The following is a 19,878-nucleotide window of genomic DNA, read 5'->3' on the forward strand; positions in this document are numbered from 1 at the left end:
CAGTTCTAAAGTCTTCTCAAGAATTGATCTTAAATGTGGCTACCACCAAATCAGAATAAGGCTTGGGGATGAATGGAAGACGACATTTAAGACGCAAGATGGTTTATATGAGTGGATGGTTATGCATTTTGGATTGTCTAATGTTTCCAGCGCCTTCATAAGGTTTATGCATCAGATTATGCATTCTTTCATAGGAAAGTTTATGGTGGGGTTACTTTAATGATATTCTCATCTACAGTCTGACATGGGCATCTAACTTCAATCACCTCCGTGCTATTTTTGAAAAGTTAAAGATAGAGTGTTTATTTATCAACATGAAGAAATGCTCTTTCTTTACTACATCAGTAACTTTCCTTACTTTATTGTATCTCCTAATAGTGTGCATATAGATCAAAAAAAGATAGACGCAGTCTTAGAGTGACATCAGCAAAGATTCTTGCAAGATCTCAAAAGTTTCTATGGCTTGACTTCTTTCTATTACTGGTTCATCAGAATTTAGCACTCTGTGCTATTTTTGAAAAGTTAAAGATAGAGTGTTTATTTATCAACATGAAGAAATGTTCTTTCTTTACTACATTAGTAACTTTCCTTACTTTATTGTATCTCCTAATAGCGTGCACGTAGATCAAAAAAAGATAGACGTAGTCTTAGAGTGACATCAGCAAAGGTTCTTGCAAGATCTCAGAAGTTTCTATGGTTTGACTTCTTTCTATTACTGGTTCATCAGAATTTAGCACTCTGATTGCTCTTATCACTAAATATCTTAAGGGATAAGATTTCAAATGGTCTGAAGAAGCATAGGTTAGTTTTCAACTAGTTAAGCATAAGATGACCAAGGCACCAATTCTGGCACTTCCTGATTTTGACAAAGTCTTTGAAGTTAACTGTGATGCATACGATATTAGGATAGGGGTGTTCTAAGCTAATCTGGGCGTCTGATTGCATCTTCAATGAAAAACTGTCCGGATCCAAGAAGAATTATTCTACCTACTTCTTAGAATTATACGCCATTGTTTAGTCTTTGAAACATTAACGGCACTACCTAGTATAGAGGGAATTCATTTTGTCTACTAATCATGAAGCTTTAAAGTACATTAATGGCCAATACAAGCTAAGTAGGCGGTATGCCAGAGGTGGCTTATTTGTAGGAGTTTGTCTTTACGTTGAGACATCAAGCGGGGAGCTTGAACTGTGTAGCGGATGCCTTGAGCCATCGCTCTTCATTACTTACCACCATAAGTAACAAAATTTCCAATTTTGAGGTTTTTGTAGATATGTAGGCATTGGACCCTTCGTTCGAAAGGATATTCTAGGAGGTGCATAGTAGTCTTCACTATGATTTTATTCTGCACAATGGTTATTTATTTTGTGGCTTACAGTTGTGCATTTCGAATTGTTCACTAAGACTACAGATTATGAGTGAACTTTATAATGAAGGACACTTTGATCGTAACAGGACACTAACTTTTATCTCAGCTAATTTTTATTTGTCCAAGTTGACTAGTGATGTAGCCCAATTTGTAGACTGGTGCTTTGTTTGTCAGCGATCTAAGGGTTCTCTCACCAATGCAAGCTTGTATACTCCCTTACCTATTTCTGAAGCTCCTTGGTTCGATGTTAGCATGGACTTTGTATTAGGACTACTCCGCACCCAATGAACCTCGGATTTTATTCTAGTTGTGGTTGATAGATTTTCAAAGATGGCACATTTTGTAGCTTGCAAGAAGACTATAGATATTGTTCGGATTGCCCATCTTTACTTCAAGGAGATCGTACTTTACATGGTATTCCTCACTCTATGACTTTAGACTATAATACCAAGTTCATTAGCTATTTCTAAAAGAGCTTATGGGAAAAATTAGCAACACAATTGAATTTTAGTAATGTCTACCACCCCAAGACAGATAGGCAAATTGAGGTAGTGAATCAAAGTTTGGACAATCTTTTGAGGTGTTCAACGAGAACTAAATAGAAGTAGCGAGATTTAACATTACCTCAAGCAAAGTTTTCCTATAATAGATCGAGAAACAGGACCACAAGTTTAAGTCCTTTTGAGATTGTCTATAGACGGAATCTAACTAGGGCTCTGGACTTAATTCCTATTCCATATATGGGATGATTCAGTTCTAAAGCAGATGAGATGACAAAGCATCTTCGGGGTATTCATGAGCAAGTGAAGCAGGCTATTCAAGAGAATAATACCAAGTACAAGACTCAGGTTAACCATCATTGTCGTCAGGTACTATTTGATATTAGTGACTTTGTTTGGGTTGTATTAACTAATGATCATTTCCCTGTAGGTGAGTATAATAAGCTTAAAGATCAGAAGATTTGACTATGTGATATGCTACAAAAGATCAATGATATGTCTATAGGTCACGTCTCCCTAGTCATTTGAAGATGTATGATGTCTTTAATTTGAAGCACTTAATGTTGGAAGCAATCTTGAGGGTCTGGTGTGACCATGAGTTTTGATATTTACGTAAAGGATTTAAGTTAGGTTTATCCTTATATTTGATATATGTATTTGAGTTGTGTAGATTTACAGGATACACATATGGCTTAGCTTGATGACTTCGGGTCTGGTGAAGGATGGAGTTGTTGGAACCCCAAGGTTGTTTTGGTGTGATCAACAAGTTAAGTTAGGTCCTGTTTGTTTCTAACCTTGTGTCTAAGTGTGCAGGAGCTTAGGAACACAGGTAGTCTAGCGGAAGACGCAGCTAGCGAGAAGGACGGCAGTCCGAGGGACGAGGTGCTGCGGAAGAATACCTCGGTGGATGAGAAGGAAGTGTGCGGTGGTTCCGAGGGACGAAAGCCGAAGCGGAAGATTGCTCGGGGAGCAAGAGACACAGCTAGCGAGAAGGACGACACGTGGTGTGTCCGAGGGACGAAGACTGCAAATGAGTACGCCGACGGACGAGAAGGAAATACGCAGCGATTCCGAGGGACAAGAAGCCGGAGGGAAGCTTGCTCAAGAAGACCGGAAGTTGGGTTCGGGTGAGCCCTATTTCGGATGGCAGAGATCACCCAAGTAAGCGGATCCGGAGTGGAAGACCCGGACCGAGGCGGGACTGAAGCGAAGCAGAGGTCTCGGACGGAAAAGTCAACCAAAGTTGACTTTTGGGGTCCAGGGCGCCCGGAGTTGACCGGGGCGCCCGAACCCCTCCGGGGCGCCCGGAACCCTTCCGGGCGCCCAGACCTGAGTTTTTAACTGGATCGAGCTTTGACTCGATCTGAATATTGGGGGATAAAATTTATCCCCCCCAGGACGCCCGGAACCCTTCCAGGCGCCCCGACCAAGGTTATAAATATAGCCTTGGTCTAGAAGCTTTGAATCAACTCAGTAATTAGCATTCCAAACACTTGTGCGCTCATTGTTCTAGTTTAGCTTCTGTTTTTGTGCTTTCACCGGTGTAAGAGGCTTCTCCGCCCGAAGGAGTTTTTAGTGTGATCACTTTCCTTGGATTAACAACCTCCCCGGTTGTAACCAAGTCAAACATGGTGCCTCGTTTCTTTCGTGTATTTCTGCTTAGCTAATTTTATACAAGTGTTAGTTTAAGAGTTCGAGAAGGGTTGCTTTTGTTTTTTTTACAGGGCTATTCAACCTTCCCCCCTTCTAGCCGGCCCAACGGACCTACAAGTGGTATCAGAGTCAAGGCGCTTCAGGAGGACTAACCGCTGAACGAAGCAACGAGATGGTCGGACCAAGCATTCACCCGTCGAAATTCGAAGGGGATTTTGCCACTTGGAAAAAACATATGCAGGTATTTCTTACAACAGATATTGAATTATTTTTAACAATGAAACTTGACTTTCAAGCTCCAGAGGACAAGGAAATAGATAAATGGACAAAAAAGGAGCAGGCCGACTTCGTGGCGAACGACAAAGAAGAGTACCATCTGATAAGCGTTCTTCCGCCTCAAGAAGTCAACAGGATCGGTAAATACAACTCTGCAAAGGAACTTTGGGAGAAGTTCCTCGAGCTGCACGAAGGAACGTCCGAAGTCAAGCTCGGCAGAAGAGATCTGCTTCGCAATCAGCTCACCAGCCTGTGACTTGGGGAAGACGAGTCAGTCGCGCATCTGCACTTGAGAATAAAAGAAATTATCATCGGACTTTCGAATCTCAGAGAAAAGGTAAGTAACCGAGATTCGCTCAGGTACGCTTTAAATTCCTTTCCTAGAAATACCAAATGGGCATCATTAGTAGATGTATTTTACATTTCTAAAGATTTAGAAAAGATTTCATTAGAAGAATTCTTTTCAACATTTGAAGTGCATGAGTCAAGATGTGCAGGAATGAAGGAGCCTAAAAACAACGTCGCCCTCAAAGCCTCGAGAGACGAACCAGAATCGGAATCCTCTCTCGATGACGAGGAAATGATAATGATGGTAAGAAGATTCAAGAAACTTTGTAAATCCAGATCTACTAACCATCCGCATGGAAAGAGGAGAAGAACGATCCGCTGCTACCACTGCGATGAAGAAGGGCACGTCAAGGACAACTGCCCCAAGCTGAAGAACAAGGACAAGGAAAAGGGTAAGAAGTCTATCCAAAAACGAAAGGCCCTAAAGGCGACGTGGGACGATACATCATCCGAATCGGAAGTCGAAGTTTTCTCCGGACTTGCACTGATGGCGAGTCATCAAGACGACGACTGCGATTCAAGCTCTTCCGAAATGAGCATCGAGAGCATCGATGAAGGGGGAGACACGTCGGAAGAAAGCAGCAGCTCAGGGGGAGAAACGGACAACGAGATCGACAAGGTAAGTCAGGTACGATCTCTTCCTCCCGATAAAATGTTTAAGTTCGTTAAACTTTTAACAAAAGATTGCTGCAAATTAGAAAGTGAAAATAAAAATTTAAAAATAATTCTAGCTAAGTTTTGTCCCTTAGAAGAATTAAATAAATTAAAACTAGCAAATGAAAAATTGAAACTTGAAAATGATGATTTGAAAATTCAAGTAGATAACTTGAGAAACCATACATGTTCATCTAAAACCAATGTTAGAAGATTTAATAATTTAAATTGGTACTTTAAATATCACCCTGGACAAATTAGGAACATTTCAAGAAAATATGTTCCTAAAAACTTTTTAGTTAATCCAGTAGGTTGGAACCTATATTGGGTTCCTAAATCATGCTTAAACTAAATTTTAAAATTAAAATTAGCGCTTTAAGTGAGAAAATTAAACAAAGAATTTCTTTATGAGGCTTTGTCAAGGAAGTGGTTGTTGCTCCAATAACCAAGAAGGCTTAGTGCCTTACCACGACCTGGAAGCCAAAATATTGAAATAAATATTTAATTAACTTACTAATGAAGCATTAATACAAGAATTAATCAGTGCTTTAAAAAGGGTTATTCAAAATATTTTATTTCAATTTAGAAATTTACTTACTTAAAAGTTTTTAATTGACTAAGTCATTTGTTTTAAAAATGTGCTTAAAAATTCTCAAAAATCATTCTTTCTTAAGTTAAAATATTTTCTGAAATTAGAAATTTATGCTCAAATTACTTAGAAATTTTTTTTCCTAAGCCAGATTTTTTTTAAATTTTACTTAGAAATTTTTTTTAAGTTAGAAATATTTCTCAAAATAATTCTTGCAAAAACTTAAAATTGTTTTTATGAATTTCTTTTAAATATTTTTTCAAATTTACTAAATCTTTAACCCTTAGATTGTTTTTCTTGGAACCCCATTTTTTTGTGATCAAAGGGGGAGAAGGGAAAGTATAAGTCTAGAGGGAGGTAGATAGATTTAATTTTTATTATCTTTTCTATCTGTTTGCACTTAAATTACAAATTAAGCTAATTTACTTAATGTTATTTAAATGTCTATTTTAACCCTAGCTTAAATTGGGTTGATCACACCAAAAATGGGGAGATTGTTGGAACCCCAAGGTTATTTTGGTGTGATCAACAAGTTAAGTTAGGTCCTGTTTGTTTCTAACCTTGTGTCTAAGTGTGCAGGTGCTTAGGAACACAGGTAGTCGAGCGGAAGATGCAGCTAACGAGAAGGACGGCAGTCCGAGGGACGAGGTGCTGCGGAAGAATACCCCGGTGGACGAGAAGGAAGCGTACGGTGGTTCCGAGGGACGAAAGCCGAAGCGGAAGATTGCTCGGGGAGCAAGAGACGCAGCTAGCGAGAAGGACGGCACCTGGTGCGTCCGAGGGACGAAGACTGCAGATGAGTACGCCGGCGGACGAGAAGGAAACACGCAGCGATTCCGAGGGACGAGAAGCCGGAGGGAAGCTTGCTCGAGAAGACCGGAAGTTGGGTTCGGGTGAGCCCTATTTCGGATGGCAGAGATCACCCAAGTAAGCAGATCCAGAGTGGAAGACCCGGATCGAGGCGGGACTGAAGCGAAGCAGAGGTCCCGGATGAAAAAGTCAACCAGGGCACCCGGAGTTGACCGGGGCGCCCGGAACCCTTCCGGGCGCCGAGACCTGAGTTTTTGACCGGATCGAGCTTTGACTCGATCTGAATGTTGGGGGATAAAATTTATCCCCCCAGGGCACCCAGAACCCTTCCAGGCGCCCCGACCAAGGCTATAAATATAGCCTTGGTCCAGAAGCTTTGAATCAACTCAGTAATTAGCATTCCAAACACTTGTGCGCTCATTGTTCTAGTTTAGCTTCTGTTTTTGTGCTTTCACCGGTGTAAGAGGCTTCTCCGCCCGAAGGAGTTTTTAGTGCGATCACTTTCCTTGGATTAACAATCTCCCCGATTGTAACCAAGTCAAACACGGTGCCTCGTTTCTTTCGTGTATTTCTGCTTAGCTAATTTTATACAAGTGTTAGTTTAAGAGTTCGAGAAGGGTTGTTTTTGTTTTTTTTACAGGGCTATTCAACCCCCCCCCCCTCTTCTAGCCGGCCCAACAGACCTACAGGAGTATCCGAGAGACCATGGACAAGGCAGCTAGGACAAGCCGAGGGAACACACTTTGAGGCATGTGCGAATGATGACATTGGGACAAGTCGCGGACTTAAATGTATCCAAGAGATGAGAGCCAAAGGAAGGAGGCTTGAAGGCAAGAGGTCAAGGCTACAAAGAAAAGTCAAGTAGTCGTGCGGATTCGAGTGTGAGAGAAGTATACTCGGAAAGGGGAACCCTAAGTTTAGGGTTTTACCAGTTGACTGATGTCTGGACTAGTTGATTGGGACCGGGCATAGAATATTTTTGTGCCCGACAGCTGAGACATTAGTCGACTAGTGCAAGAACTAGTCGATTGGTAAGGAGTCGTTGGCAAAATTATGGATTCTATGGAGTGTCATTGGGTGTGTCTAATGGTACATCAGTCAACTAGTAATGTGAAAATCAGCCTATGTGTTTTTTCCAAACTCTATATAATGGAACTTGGAGTGACTGGCTTGGGTGATGAAATTATACTTGGTTAAAGCCTAATTAGATTCTCCAAGTTCTCGTGTGATCCAAGCATCTTGATTGAGTTATGGTGAAGTTTCTCCATCGACAAGGAGGCTTGAGCTAGCTAGAGGTTCCATGGACTAATCGACCAACGGATAAGGATCGTCCACCTTACGGGCAGTCGTACAGTAGGAGCTTTATCTCTAAAACATGTAAATCGATGTGTCGGTTTGTCTTCTTGTTTTGTGTCTTTGTTGTTTCCACTATGCAACTAATGAATTGTAGGAAGACAAGCGAATTGGGGCAAATGTCTATTCAACCCCTTTCTAGCCGGTCAAAGATGCTCAACAAGTAGTTTCAGAGTGAGGACACTCTTTGTCAGACTAACCGCCGAGGGAGCTAAGGATGGATGACTTGATTGTTCCTCCGAAGTATAAAGGGAGAAATCTATGGGATATCACCTTTTAGATAGTGAAAATGAAGACTTTCTTCGAGACAGATTAGGATACCATGATGGTTGTCGAGGAGCCATTTGAATTCTCAAGAGACAAGAAAGGGAAGAGACTCTGACCACGTTATTAGACAGAAGAGCAAACCTCACGATCAAAGGAAAATGGAAAGGTAATATCAATATTAAGTGATATTTTACCTAATGATGTGATGAAAAGTGTAAGTGAGTATGAGAATGCTCATGAGTTATGGAGCAAGGTAAAAATGGTTCTAGGGGAAGAACCTAAGCCTATACAAGAAGAAGAGAAGTCGAGGAAAGGGATGTAGTGGCTCAAGTGGAGGTGGAGCAACCGAAAGTTGACTCATGTTCAACATCCGAGAAGGAGAAGAATGAGGAAATATCATCCACAAGTGTAGATGAGGAAATGTTATCCAAATCTTCAAGGGTTGAAGAAGAAGCCAAGACGAATGAAAAAGAAATCTTGGAAGTCAACCTTGCAAGCATCTCCACCGAAGTAAAGTCAAAGGATCACATCATTTGCTTTGATTGTAATGAGAAGGGGCACTACAAGAGTAGGTGTCCAATGGATAATAAGAAGATAAATCCTAAGCTCATTCATGTTGTTTTAGATGCTAATGTGGGTTATAGGCATAAAGAAGCCAAGAGGAGGAGAATTTGCATTGTGTGCTTCAAATGTAGGGAGCGAGGTCATTACCACACAAAATGCCCAAGGAAGAGGGAGATCAAGAAACTAGTACATTTGAAGAAATGGGAGAAGAAGAGAAGCTCAAGTCAAGGAGGAGGTTCAAGGGTAAGGGAGGTATACTCTAATTTGAATTGTAATTCAAATTGTTATTTTCCCATGCATGCTAGGATGGATAATAATTATCATCATGTAGCAAAGAAAAAGAAGAAGGGTAAGTTTCAGAATTAACACTAAGGTACCTATGTATAATAAATCTAAACAAGTTAGATTCTCATTACCTAAGGAAAAGAAGGTAATGGAGGACTTAGGCAAAAATCTCAAAAAGGGGAGGCACATGCCTAGAAAGATGGGTAGGTCTAAGAATATCCAAGGTGGACAACAAAAGTCTAGAATTAAGAATCTAGAAAAGGAAAATCAAACTTTGAAGACAAAGCTTGATAATTTGGAGAAAATCCTAGAGAGATTCAACGTTGGATCTAAAGGATTATGTATGGTGTTGGGTAACCAAAGATCCAATAATGATAGATCAGATTTGGGATACCAATCTATTTATCCAAGGTCAAAAAGAGATCATATGCTAGGGTGGCAAATGATAATGGCAAGGGAGAATCATCCAAGGCTAATGAAAGGAAATATGCAAGAGTTGCATATAATTATGGTAAGGATGAAGTGTCCAAGGTTAAGGACAAGAAGAAATTAATCAAAGAAAAAAAATGTCTAAGATTAAGAAGGTTAAGTTTGTAGGATAAGTGACACCCGAGGTGCACCGATGTAACCTAGCCATAGTGTATGAGTCACCTAGGAAGGTGACTAAGGTTAAGAGCTCTAGGGGGGCTCAAAGAGTGAATTTGTGACTCATGACCAATGGATCTCAAGTGGACATTGCTTGAGATTTTAGATGGGTCATGAAATGTGCCAAAATGATTTGGATACAAATTTAAGTTTCAAACCTAGGGAATTAACACATATGGGATGTGTTTCATTCATAAAAATATGAAATTGGGTTCATATTTCATGAAAATTTATTTTGAATATATAGATGCCATGTAAACTAATGCTAGGGATGCATTGTGGTTTAGTATGGGTAAATACATCAAGAGGAAGTCAAAATTAGGACTTTAGGTCAAAGTTCAATTGAATCATTTAGATAGTTTTAGATTTTATGTTAATCTTAGGATCCATAATAGATATATTTTTGAATATATTTTTTCCAATTAGACACGAGTAAAACAAACATCTCTATAAAATTTAGAAATTTTTGGATGTCTGTGAAATTTTTAGTGAATTTCTGAAATTGGGTTCAAAATATAGTTTGAGCTAAAAGCTGGGTGTTAGTCGACTGATGCAGATAACAATCGGCGGGTAACAGTGTTCATCGAATACATAATGGTTCTATGAGTTTGATTCGATGAGTGCAGTTGCTGAGGTCTAGGGTAGTCAACTGGTACAAGTCTGAAACTTGTTTTTCAGCAGTGGGTTTGATGTGGGCAATTGGTATAGGTGTATGAGATCATTGAGGGATAAATACATGAGTTTAGGATCAGTTTTGATGATTAAGTTTCAACAATTGAGATATTATTGGAAGCTTTTTAATATTAGGAAAATGGGTAGAAGTAAGGTTTAAGTGGAAAACAGTAAATACCTTTGTGGTAAAATTCCTAGTTCAATGGGAGCTTAGGTATAGGGGGAGCCTTATAATAGGTTCCAATACATGTTGCATATTTTCTTGACAGTGTAAGTTCAAGTGTGTAGCCATGATAACGTAAGTCCAAGTGTGACTTGACATGGTTGATTGCTATTATATTTTTTTTTAACTTAAACGTATTGTCAAACATAAAAAATGGGGAGATTATTGGAAGCAATCTTGAGGGTCCAATGTGATCTTGAGTTTTGATGTTTGGGCAAAGAGTTTAAGTTAGGTTTATCCTTATATTTGATATATGTATTTGAGTTTTATAGGTTTGCAAGATATACATATGACTTAGCTTGATGACTTCAGGGTCCAGTGAAAGATGGAACATCTGAGAGACCGTGGGCAAGGTAGCAAGGACAAGCTGATGGAAGCATACTTCGAAGCATACTTCAAGGCATACGCAAAGGATGGTATTAGGACAAGTTGCGGGCTTGAATGCATCTGAGGGATGAGAGCTAAAGAAAGGAGACCTGAAGGTAAGATGTCAAGACTGTAAAGAAGAGTCAAGTGAGTCGTGAGGGTTCGAGTGCGAGATAAATGTATTCGAGAAGGGAAACCCTAGGTTTAGGATTTTACCAGTCGACTAGGATAGAGCACAGAATGTTTCTATGCCCGACGGCTAAGACATTAGTCAACTGGTAAGGAGCCGTTGGCAGAATCGCAAATTCTATGGAGTGCAGTTGGGTGTGCCCAACGGTACACCAATCGACTGATGGAGACACTAGTTAACTGGTAATGGGAAAATCAACCTATGTGTTTTCCCTAAGTTCTATATAATGGAACTTGAGGTGGATGGCTTGGATGACGAAATTAGACTTAGTTAAAGCCTAATTAAAGTCTCCAAGTTCCCGTGTGATCCAAGCATCTTGATCGAGTTATGGTGAGGTTTCTCCACTGATAAGGAGACTTGAGCTAGTCGGAGGCTCCTGAGACTAATCCGCCGATGGATAGAGATCGTTTACCTTACGGACATGCGTGAAATAGGAATTTATCTCCGAACCACGTAAATTGGCGTGTCGTTTGTCTTCTTGTTTTGTCTCTTTGTTATTTCCGCTACGCAACTAATGAATTATAGGAAGGCAAGAGAATTGGGCCAAACGTCTATTTAACTCCTTCTAGTCGGTCAAAGATCCTCAACACTTAACTCCTTATTCAGTGGATAATGATGAGGCTACTATGAACTTGAGGGTAAGTTCTTTTCAACCCGGGGTGACTGATGATGGATCAACACAAATTTCAAAAGATCATAACTTTTAACTCGGGAATCGGAATAAGCCTCTATCAGCTGCCTCGCATGTGGAATTTCAAAATCTACATTTGTAATAATTTTAAGGCCAAATTCCACCATTTAGGCCATTTTCAGAGCATCTTTGCTATTTTTAGTAATTTATAATTTTATAATATTTAGCATAATTTTGATATTTCTTATATTTATGGATCTTAGTTTGTCTATATTAATATCTTGTCCGGTTAATTTTAATTTCTACCAAGATATATTTTTCTAGAAAAATATCTTTCCTTTCTCTAGAAGTTTGAAATTGAGGTCCATATTTCAGGATTTCTTTACTTTATTAATATTAAGATCTAGAATCTATATAAACACATGTCGTATAAGAAATCATTCTTCAATTATTAATAACTTTTTTAACAAATGACGATTTTCTATTTGGTATTCTTCAAGTTATATTTTTACTTTTTTTCCTAATTTTCCTTCTTATCTTATATGTAGGATAATCGTTATTTTGTTCAGCATCATTAACCTTACTTATAGAGATTTTAATGAAAGACCTTTCATAGTCAATAGGTCTTCTCCATTATCAACCTGAGGGCTTTGGCAAGCGATAAGGAATAATTCAAGGCACCGATCACTCTCAAAGACGACTTTGTCATAATCAAAGGGTGATGCACATAATGATCTACGCCTATGATCTTACTAATAAAGACTTAATCGACATATATAGAACTTGAATGGATATGCAAAGAGGACTCAAGAGGAAGGAGTCTAATTAGCTCTATACACGGAGTAACTTTTAACTAACATGTTAAAATTTTCTACACGCCATATTTTTCAATAGCGGTTGAATAGACTAGATTCAAAATTTTAAAGATTTAGTTGCATTTAATCATCTTAAATGTTTAAACGGCTATTTATTATCCCTAAAAAATATAACTTGATTAAAAACTGAATTCAACGGGTGGTACTAGAAGTTTTTCCCAGAAGTCAACGAGCTTGTCTTCATCTTTCGGCGGATTGCGGCTCCTCTGATTTTGAATCCCGTCGCGCCTGTGTTTTTCTCCTCCTCCTCCCCGCAGCCCCCCAACTTGGATTCTGACGCCGCTTCCGGTCTTTAGCAACCGTCGGTGTTGGCTTGTGCTAGAGCTTTTAAAAAGTCCCGAGTTTTTAATTCCCAAAAAAAAAAGTTGATCTTGGGCCGTTCACTTGACCCCAGCGGCATTAAATAAGGCGCGGGGCAGCATCAAGCGACGAGACCGGCAGCAATAGCAGCTCCAAGTAGTGGAAATTCCCCTTCTCCCCCACTCCCCAGGGTTTGCTTTCCGTTTCAAGCTGTGTCCTTTTCTTCTTTCTTGGATTTATCTCGAATGCTCTGGAAAGAAGATTGATTGAGGGAGTTATAAAAATCGACCTCCAGAACTGGGAATGGAAGTAATGCTTTCTGCCTAGGTCTTGCAAGGCGGTTTCCTCTTCGTCCAAAACCAGTTTCTAGACCCTGGTGGGACAGAACTCGTCAATATCTCTCGCCTTTTCTTATCTCGACTTCTCCTCCTCAAAGTCGGAAGCTTTCAGTTTCTGAATCATGGCGTCGCCTCTGGTGGCTCGGAAAGGTCGCGACTTGCAGCGTTACGAGGACCATCTCCGGCTTGTTGCTGGGTATATTGATTTCTTTTCTCTTAAACCGAAGGTTTCTTGTTCTTGATAGGGAATTTCAACCTTGTGATATTTAGGAATAATTTCAGAATGCTAAGTCTTTCTTTATTTCTCTGTGAGATTATGTAGCAATATTCTATTAGATTTGTTGTCTGTAGTTCCGCCATGAGTGGACCTTGTGACTGCTTAGTGTTTGGTAGGTTGTCCATATGATGTAGCAATTTTTTGGAGCAGGATGTACAATCCCATCCCCCTTTGTAGTGTTGCCAAAAAGCTAAAATTAACATAACTATGGCTAAACCAAATCGTGTATAGTTTTTCTTCTTATCTGTTCTCATATGTTGTTTTTCAGATGCATTCCCTACAAGATAACTGAGGAACCAGACCATCAATCTGATGATGTGATTGACAAACTGCAAGTTCTCATGATCAGTTCACCTGGTCGACATGATTTTGTGTTCCCAAAGGTAAGCGCTGCCTGTTAACTTGAGGTCTAAAGTGTGGCTGGGCTAGTAACTAATGGTTACTGAACCGATTGAAACGCCGGTATAGGGTGGGTGGGAGAAAGATGAGACTGCATGTGAAGCGGCACGCCGAGAAGCTTTGGAGGAAGCAGGAGTTCGGGGAATACTGCATGTGAGTATTTATGTTGATTAAATGAATATAAGCAAACAAAGGAATTCCAAATTTTTTAGTATCCGAACTGATGGGTTTGCGAGCTTTTTTACTGTGTTCTTGTCCATCAAGATATCCTCGAATTCTTCTTTCAATTCTTTTGTTTCACAGGAAGTGGTCCTATACTGATTTATGCAGATAGAAATCAAGTGATTGTAGGTAGCTAGCGCCAGTTAAACTAGATCCACTCGTAACATTGTGGTCGTTTTCATGCTTTTCTCTAGTTTACGTCAGAAGGATTGTGATAGCACTCAACTTTGCTCTTGTACACCTAACTTTCACATGATATGTCTCTTGCTTGCCTGATTCCAGCTGCATCTCACATGTGACCTGCTCCTAGAGATGCTTCTGTAGAGTCAGCCCCCACATATTACCTGTCTGAAGATAATCTTCTAAGAACCTAACACAGAGTCACTTACACGCCATGTATGACAAAAAAGAAGTAATTTCTTTTGGTAATTTGTTCTAGTATCGTCGTTGAACATTGCCAATTAGGCATTCTCACTAAATTGAATAATTTGTAGGTAGCTCCAACTTTGCACTAAACTCTTAAAGCATCCAGATTCATAGTTTGACAAGAAAGTAATGGATTGTATCACTTATGTTCAGGAAATCGAGCTTGGTCAATGGGTATTTAGGAGCAAGAGCAGTCAGGTCAGTTGCAGCCAGGAAGGAGGTTGTAAAGGTTACATGTTTGCTATGAAGGTAACCGAAGAACTCGACTGCTGGCCTGAACAAGAAGTACATGGCAGGAAGTGGGTGAGTGCCTTCTGTACACTTTGGTAATAGGCAATCAGCAGCAACAATACACAAGTTAACTCGATTCTGAAACCATTGGTCTTTAAACAGGTGACCGTAGCGGATGCATTTAAACTCTGTCGATACGATTGGATGCGCGAAGCCCTTGACTTGTTTGTGAAACAGCTCTATAGCAATACAATGCTGTCTGTTCGCGGGTTATACGAGCCAACAAAATTCTGCTTCGTGAAGTCTACTGCCGCTGAGCAAGCCATTGCCTTGTGCTGATGCTTACTTGCTACCCTCGATATGAGTCAGAAGTTCTTCAATATGCGATCTCTGAACTCCGAGTGGTGATTAAGTTGAGACATGGTTCTTATTGCTGCAATGTGACTTGTTCAAGTGCTTGCTCCATTGCTGATAATGCTAACATGCAATTGGATTACTGGTAGATGTGTTTGTGGCTTTGCCTGAACCAGTTGTCATAGCAGAAGTTGGATTAGTGGAATGGCTGTATTGTGCTGTTTTGTCTATGGGTCTCTTTTTAATTTGTTCTATGAAAATTTCACAACTCAAATGGACGTCATTGTTAGACTCCTCAATGGGGTTATGAATGAGCCAGCAAACAAGGGCTAAAACGAGCCTTTTGAAAGCCTCAGCACATATACATTTCATCATCAAATTCTAATGGAGAAAATAAATCATATTAAGAATTAAGATGATTATACTCTTTTTAAACTATCTGTAATAATGTATTTAAAATGAAAATAATATAAATATTATTTATTAGATTATTTTAATTAAATTATTAGATAATAATATTCGTTAAAAAAAAATAATTTGATACAGCGTTTATAGAGTTAATAAATAAATAAATAATATTGGCCTGAGTCTTCCTCAGAGCTTCGCCTATGCCATCGCGGGAGTTCTCCCACCGTCAGCTCTTCCATCTCCTCCATCGCCGCTGCAAGAGCCTCCGCCACCTCAAGGCCATCCATGCCCATGCCACCGTCCACGGCCTTACCTCTCTGTATCCCTCCCCCATCCTCGCCAAGCTCATCTACACGCTCACCCTCCTCCTCCCCACCGCCATCAACCACCGTGCCTCCCTCCCTGCCGCAGCAACCGCCTCTGCCGGATACGCCCTCTCCCTCTTCCACGCCATCCCCTTCCCATCCGCCTTCCCCTACAACCTCCTCATGCGTGTCCACACCCTTCTCTCCTCCCCTCTCTCCGCTCTCCTCCTCTTCGCCTGCATGCGCCGCTCCGCGGTGCCCCCCGACTTCCACACCTTTCCCTTCGCCCTCAAGGCATGCACCCGCCTCCGCCACCCTGCCCTCGCCCGCGCCTTCCATTGCCAAGCGATCGTATTCGGCTTCGCCGACGACCTCTACGTCCGTAACACTTTGATCAGCACCTATTCTTCTTGCTACTCGATAACCGAAGCAAGGACTATCTTCGACGAGTGCCCCTCGCTTCGTGATGTCGTTTCCTATAATATTTTGATGGATGGATATGTGAAGGCCGGCCAAATTGAGCACGCGCGCAACCTGTTCGACGGAATGCCCGAAAGGGATGTAGTCTCGTGGGGTACACTTTTGGCTGGATACACGCGGATGGGTGAATTCGAGGCTGCAGTCATGCTCTTTGACCGGATGCTTGAGATAGGAGAGAAGCCTGATGATGTTGCTTTGGTCTCTGTATTGTCTTGCTGTGCTCAGTTAGGAAAGTTGGATATAGGAGAAGCCATCCACGAGTACATCAAAAACAACAGGGCTAAACTTAATGTCTACCTTTCCACGGCCCTGGTCGACATGTATGCAAAGTGTGGTTGCGTTGGTGTTGCTTTAGAGATTTTTGAGTCAACACCGTGGAAAAATTTGTTCACATGGAATGCTATTATTGTCGGTCTAGCTATGCATGGTGATGGTAAGAAGTCGCTCGAGTACTTCAATAGGATGAGTGATGTTGGTGTTCAGCCGGATGGAGTGACCTGCTTAGGCGTATTGGTGGCTTGTAGCCATGCAGGACTTGTTGAAATGGCCCGGAGTTTCTTCAGTGAGATGGAGAGTGGCTATGGTGTTGAGCGTGAGCTCAAGCATTATGGTTCTATGACAGATTTACTTGGTCGAGCTGGGTTGATCAAGGAAGCCATGAAAATGATCGAAGGGATGCCAATGAAGGCCGATGCATATGTTTGGGGAGGTGTCCTGGCAGGTTGTCGGATACATGGGAATATAGAGATTGCGGAGATTGCAGCAAAACATCTACTGGAATTGGATCCAGATAACAGTGGGATATTCTCGATTATGGCTGACATATATGCTAATAATAGGAGATGGGAGGATGTCGGGAGGATTAGGAAGTTGATGAGTGAAAAGGGAGTGAAAATGAATGTTGCTTGTAGTTCAATATAGGTGAATGATGTCCAGCCATGGAGTTATATTTGAGCCGGCTGGCTAGATAATTGTTGAGACTAGAGAGAACAAGTTATGACTTATGGTTATATAACTTGGTGGGTAGTCAAGTTAATTTATTGCATGCTGACAATACACAGGTAAAAAAAAACATTTTTTGGAAATTATGTTGCTCCCTCATTGCTTACTACCTAACTATTTATCTAGCAACTTCCTGTTTACTGTATTCTTTGCCTTATAAGATCTCCATATACTTTAATCGTTATTCTAGATCGCTATGGTATGAGAGTGAACATAGGATCCCCCCTTTCATAGTATTTGTTCATTAAAAATCATATTTGCTAGATGATCACTAGGAAAGACCTAGATTTCCTATTGGATAATAATGAGTATGATGAATGTAGTTGGAATCCCTGAGAAAAACTCTTCAATACTTTTAGATCCCACAGACATGGAAAAAGCTTAATGGAAAATTTGTTCTGAATAGTTTGCACTTCTTAATGCTAGGAAGCTCCAAATTCCATTATATAGCTGCGGTTGGGCACAAGACATAAATTAAGGTATTATGAACACAAAAATCCAACTTAGATCATGCAATTGCTTTATTTGAAGTTAAAGTAGTTGATTCTCAGTTATCACGTCTTATTTATGACTGCACACGTACATAACAGTGTAGTGCTGTCTGGCTCTCTTCTCACTTACTGCCAACTTGTCCCACTAGGCAGATTCACGGCTGATTTTGTTTCCAAAAGTTTTACAGAGATATATGGTAAATGATTGTGGATATATTCTTAGCCCATGGAGACTGTTGATTCTATTAGAGATTTTGATGTCCAAAGTCGAACATGTGGATTTGGATTTTTAACTTTTACCAGGCTAATAAGTCATCATTTCAATTAATTGAGGTAACTTTTTAGCTGTATCTTTTTTGTTTATCGTGATATTTGGGGTCAGAATAACACGCATAGAATGATTCAGATGTAGCCAAATGGGCTTGCTTATGCAGGCCTTCTATATAAGCTAAGAACTCAATCAAGTTTGCCAAACAATCTGAGTCCGTAAAGAATCTCAAATCCAAATGTCTTTTTCCTCTTAACGAAACAGTTAGGAATACGATGAAAGTCCCACTAAAGACATAAAAAAAAAATCATGAGTTTAAAAAGGATGAAGATATCTCTATTGGTATAAGATCTTTTGGGTAGAGTCTAAAAATAAAATCATGAGAGTTTAGGTATAAAGTGAGCAATATCATATCATTATGAAGATATGTGAATTCTTTTCGGTCTCAACAAATGGTATCAAGGTCATGGTCTAGATCAGATGTCATATGGGGTAACTTTGAACGAAGTTAAAGGAAGTCCAGACCAAGTCAAGAGTGATCGGATGCTTCTGGGGAGGCCCAGAGCAAGTCAAAAATGACTGGATGATCATATATTTGCGAGAAGGTCCAAAATAAATCAGGGTGATCGAATGCTTACGTGGAGACCTGGAGCGGGTTAAGAGTAACTAGATACTTGTGAGAAGGCTCAGACCATGAGAATAATGTAGATCCTTTATTTGAGGAGAGGATTAAAAGTCCTATATTAGAAAGATATATAAAAGATCATAAGTTTAAATGGAATGAAAATATCTCTATTGGTATAAGACCGTTTGGATAGAGTTTAAAAAATAAAAACATAAGTAGTTATGTCTAAAATAAATAATATTATAAAGGAGATATAAATTGAATGATTTACTTGTAGAGATTCTGAGAAGCATGATGATTGGGTTTACTGTAGAAACGATTTGTTTTCCATAACTCTGGCTGGTGTTATTTCTTGTTCTTAATGTTTTCTTCAAACTGTGCACAGAGCAACCAGCAGCATATTATGGGATGAGTGTATCTGTTGAAGTTTTAGGGAAGAGTTTGGCAAGTTTTCTATAATTCTATGGGTGCCTTCTATTATAGTAACACACCACAAGTTGACAGACGACAGTAAGCTTAGTAAGCAATACAGTTGGTCGTCGCGAACAAGTAAGCCCTTCATAACAAGCATCTTCATCAAAAAATTTCTTTTACCATGGTGATGCAGTTTTATGCATTAAATAAGCAGCAGTGCTATTAAAGAGTAAGCTCTAAATATTATGTTACTGAGCAAGTATGCGTACTTTATTAACAAATATGGTCAGGAATATTTTGGGATTCTTAATTCGACACACTACTCGTTGTTGTCCTTTTTCCGCATCTGAACAGCTCATGCACAGCAGCAACGTAGTAGAACCGATGATGCCACAACGTGGACTTGATAGATTAAACAATTCTCTTTTGAATTGTAAAGACCATCTCGCGGATTGATGCGAATCCATCATTCAGTTTTACTTTCGAGCAGTTCTTCGTCGGGTGCTCATCGACAGCTATCTTCTCTCAAAAGGCGCGTGGAACAGGGAGAGGACGAGCCGAAAAAGAAGGGAAGAAGCCCCCGGACGATGAGCTTTTAAAAGGCTAAAGCAAAAGAAGCGAGTTGGCGCGCGTGCACCGCTGCTCCGCTTCCCTTTGGATCGACGATCTTAAAGCAAAATAAAATAAAGAAAAAGTAAGCAACTTTGAAGTTTAAACTTGTTGATTATTTATTGGGCGAGCAAGCAACACTGTCACAGTAAGCAATTTTGCTGCCATCGACTGTGTCCAATGCCCTAAATTAATCGACTGTCATGCGATATGATATTATAATTTTAACGATCTTCTTGAAAATAGTTAAATTTTGAGAGCCATTTTGATAAAATCTCTTACAAAACATAATTCGAGATTTATAGCTGGAAGGAGCGAAATTTAGTAGGACGACAGACATAAAGGAGCTATATGTAAGAATTATGCGGCCGTATACAATTTGAATGATATAAATGTCACGGAACTAAACAAATTGGGGCCTTTCTGTAAAATTGGACTTGTTCTTTGTTCTCCTCCGT

At 40.0% G+C, this 19,878-nt stretch overlaps 2 protein-coding genes across 3 annotated transcripts; both read left to right on the forward strand.

Moving 5' to 3' along the window:
• The first annotated feature begins 12,680 nt into the window (after positions 1–12,680).
• LOC122025198 (nudix hydrolase 12, mitochondrial-like) lies at positions 12,681–15,048 on the forward strand. Its single transcript, XM_042583968.1, has 5 exons — positions 12,681–13,105; positions 13,455–13,569; positions 13,655–13,738; positions 14,387–14,536; positions 14,627–15,048. Exons 1-5 carry the CDS (start codon positions 13,032–13,034, stop codon positions 14,801–14,803), a joined length of 600 nt encoding a protein of 199 aa, XP_042439902.1. The 5' UTR covers positions 12,681–13,031; the 3' UTR covers positions 14,804–15,048.
• Positions 15,049–15,404: 356 nt separating this feature from the next.
• On the forward strand, positions 15,405–19,784 carry LOC122024030 (pentatricopeptide repeat-containing protein At5g61800-like). 2 transcript variants are annotated; one of them, XM_042582534.1, is made up of 3 exons: positions 15,405–17,072; positions 18,783–18,946; positions 19,166–19,784. In XM_042582534.1, the coding sequence occupies exon 1, from the start codon at positions 15,427–15,429 to the stop codon at positions 16,930–16,932; it is 1,506 nt and encodes a 501-aa protein (XP_042438468.1). In that variant the 5' UTR covers positions 15,405–15,426; the 3' UTR covers positions 16,933–17,072; positions 18,783–18,946; positions 19,166–19,784. The 2 variants fall into 2 exon arrangements, with proteins under 2 accessions (XP_042438468.1, XP_042438467.1); XM_042582533.1 differs by having other exon boundaries at positions 18,783–19,784.
• Positions 19,785–19,878: the final 94 nt, after the last annotated feature.

This window comes from Zingiber officinale, chromosome 9B, assembly GCF_018446385.1.
Source record: "Zingiber officinale cultivar Zhangliang chromosome 9B, Zo_v1.1, whole genome shotgun sequence".
NCBI lineage: Eukaryota > Viridiplantae > Streptophyta > Magnoliopsida > Zingiberales > Zingiberaceae > Zingiber > Zingiber officinale.

Excerpts from the sequence above, each read along its gene's own strand:
- LOC122025198 (XM_042583968.1), top strand. The coding sequence starts at position 13,032 with ATGGCGTCGCCTCTGGTGGCTCGGAAAGGTCGCGACTTGCAGCGTTAC. Across the intron at positions 13,570-13,654 it reads ATGATTTTGTGTTCCCAAAG|GGTGGGTGGGAGAAAGATGA; the intron begins GTAAGCGCTGCC and ends ACGCCGGTATAG. Across the intron at positions 14,537-14,626 it reads AAGTACATGGCAGGAAGTGG|GTGACCGTAGCGGATGCATT; the intron begins GTGAGTGCCTTC and ends GTCTTTAAACAG.
- LOC122024030 (XM_042582533.1), top strand. The coding sequence starts at position 15,427 with ATGCCATCGCGGGAGTTCTCCCACCGTCAGCTCTTCCATCTCCTCCAT.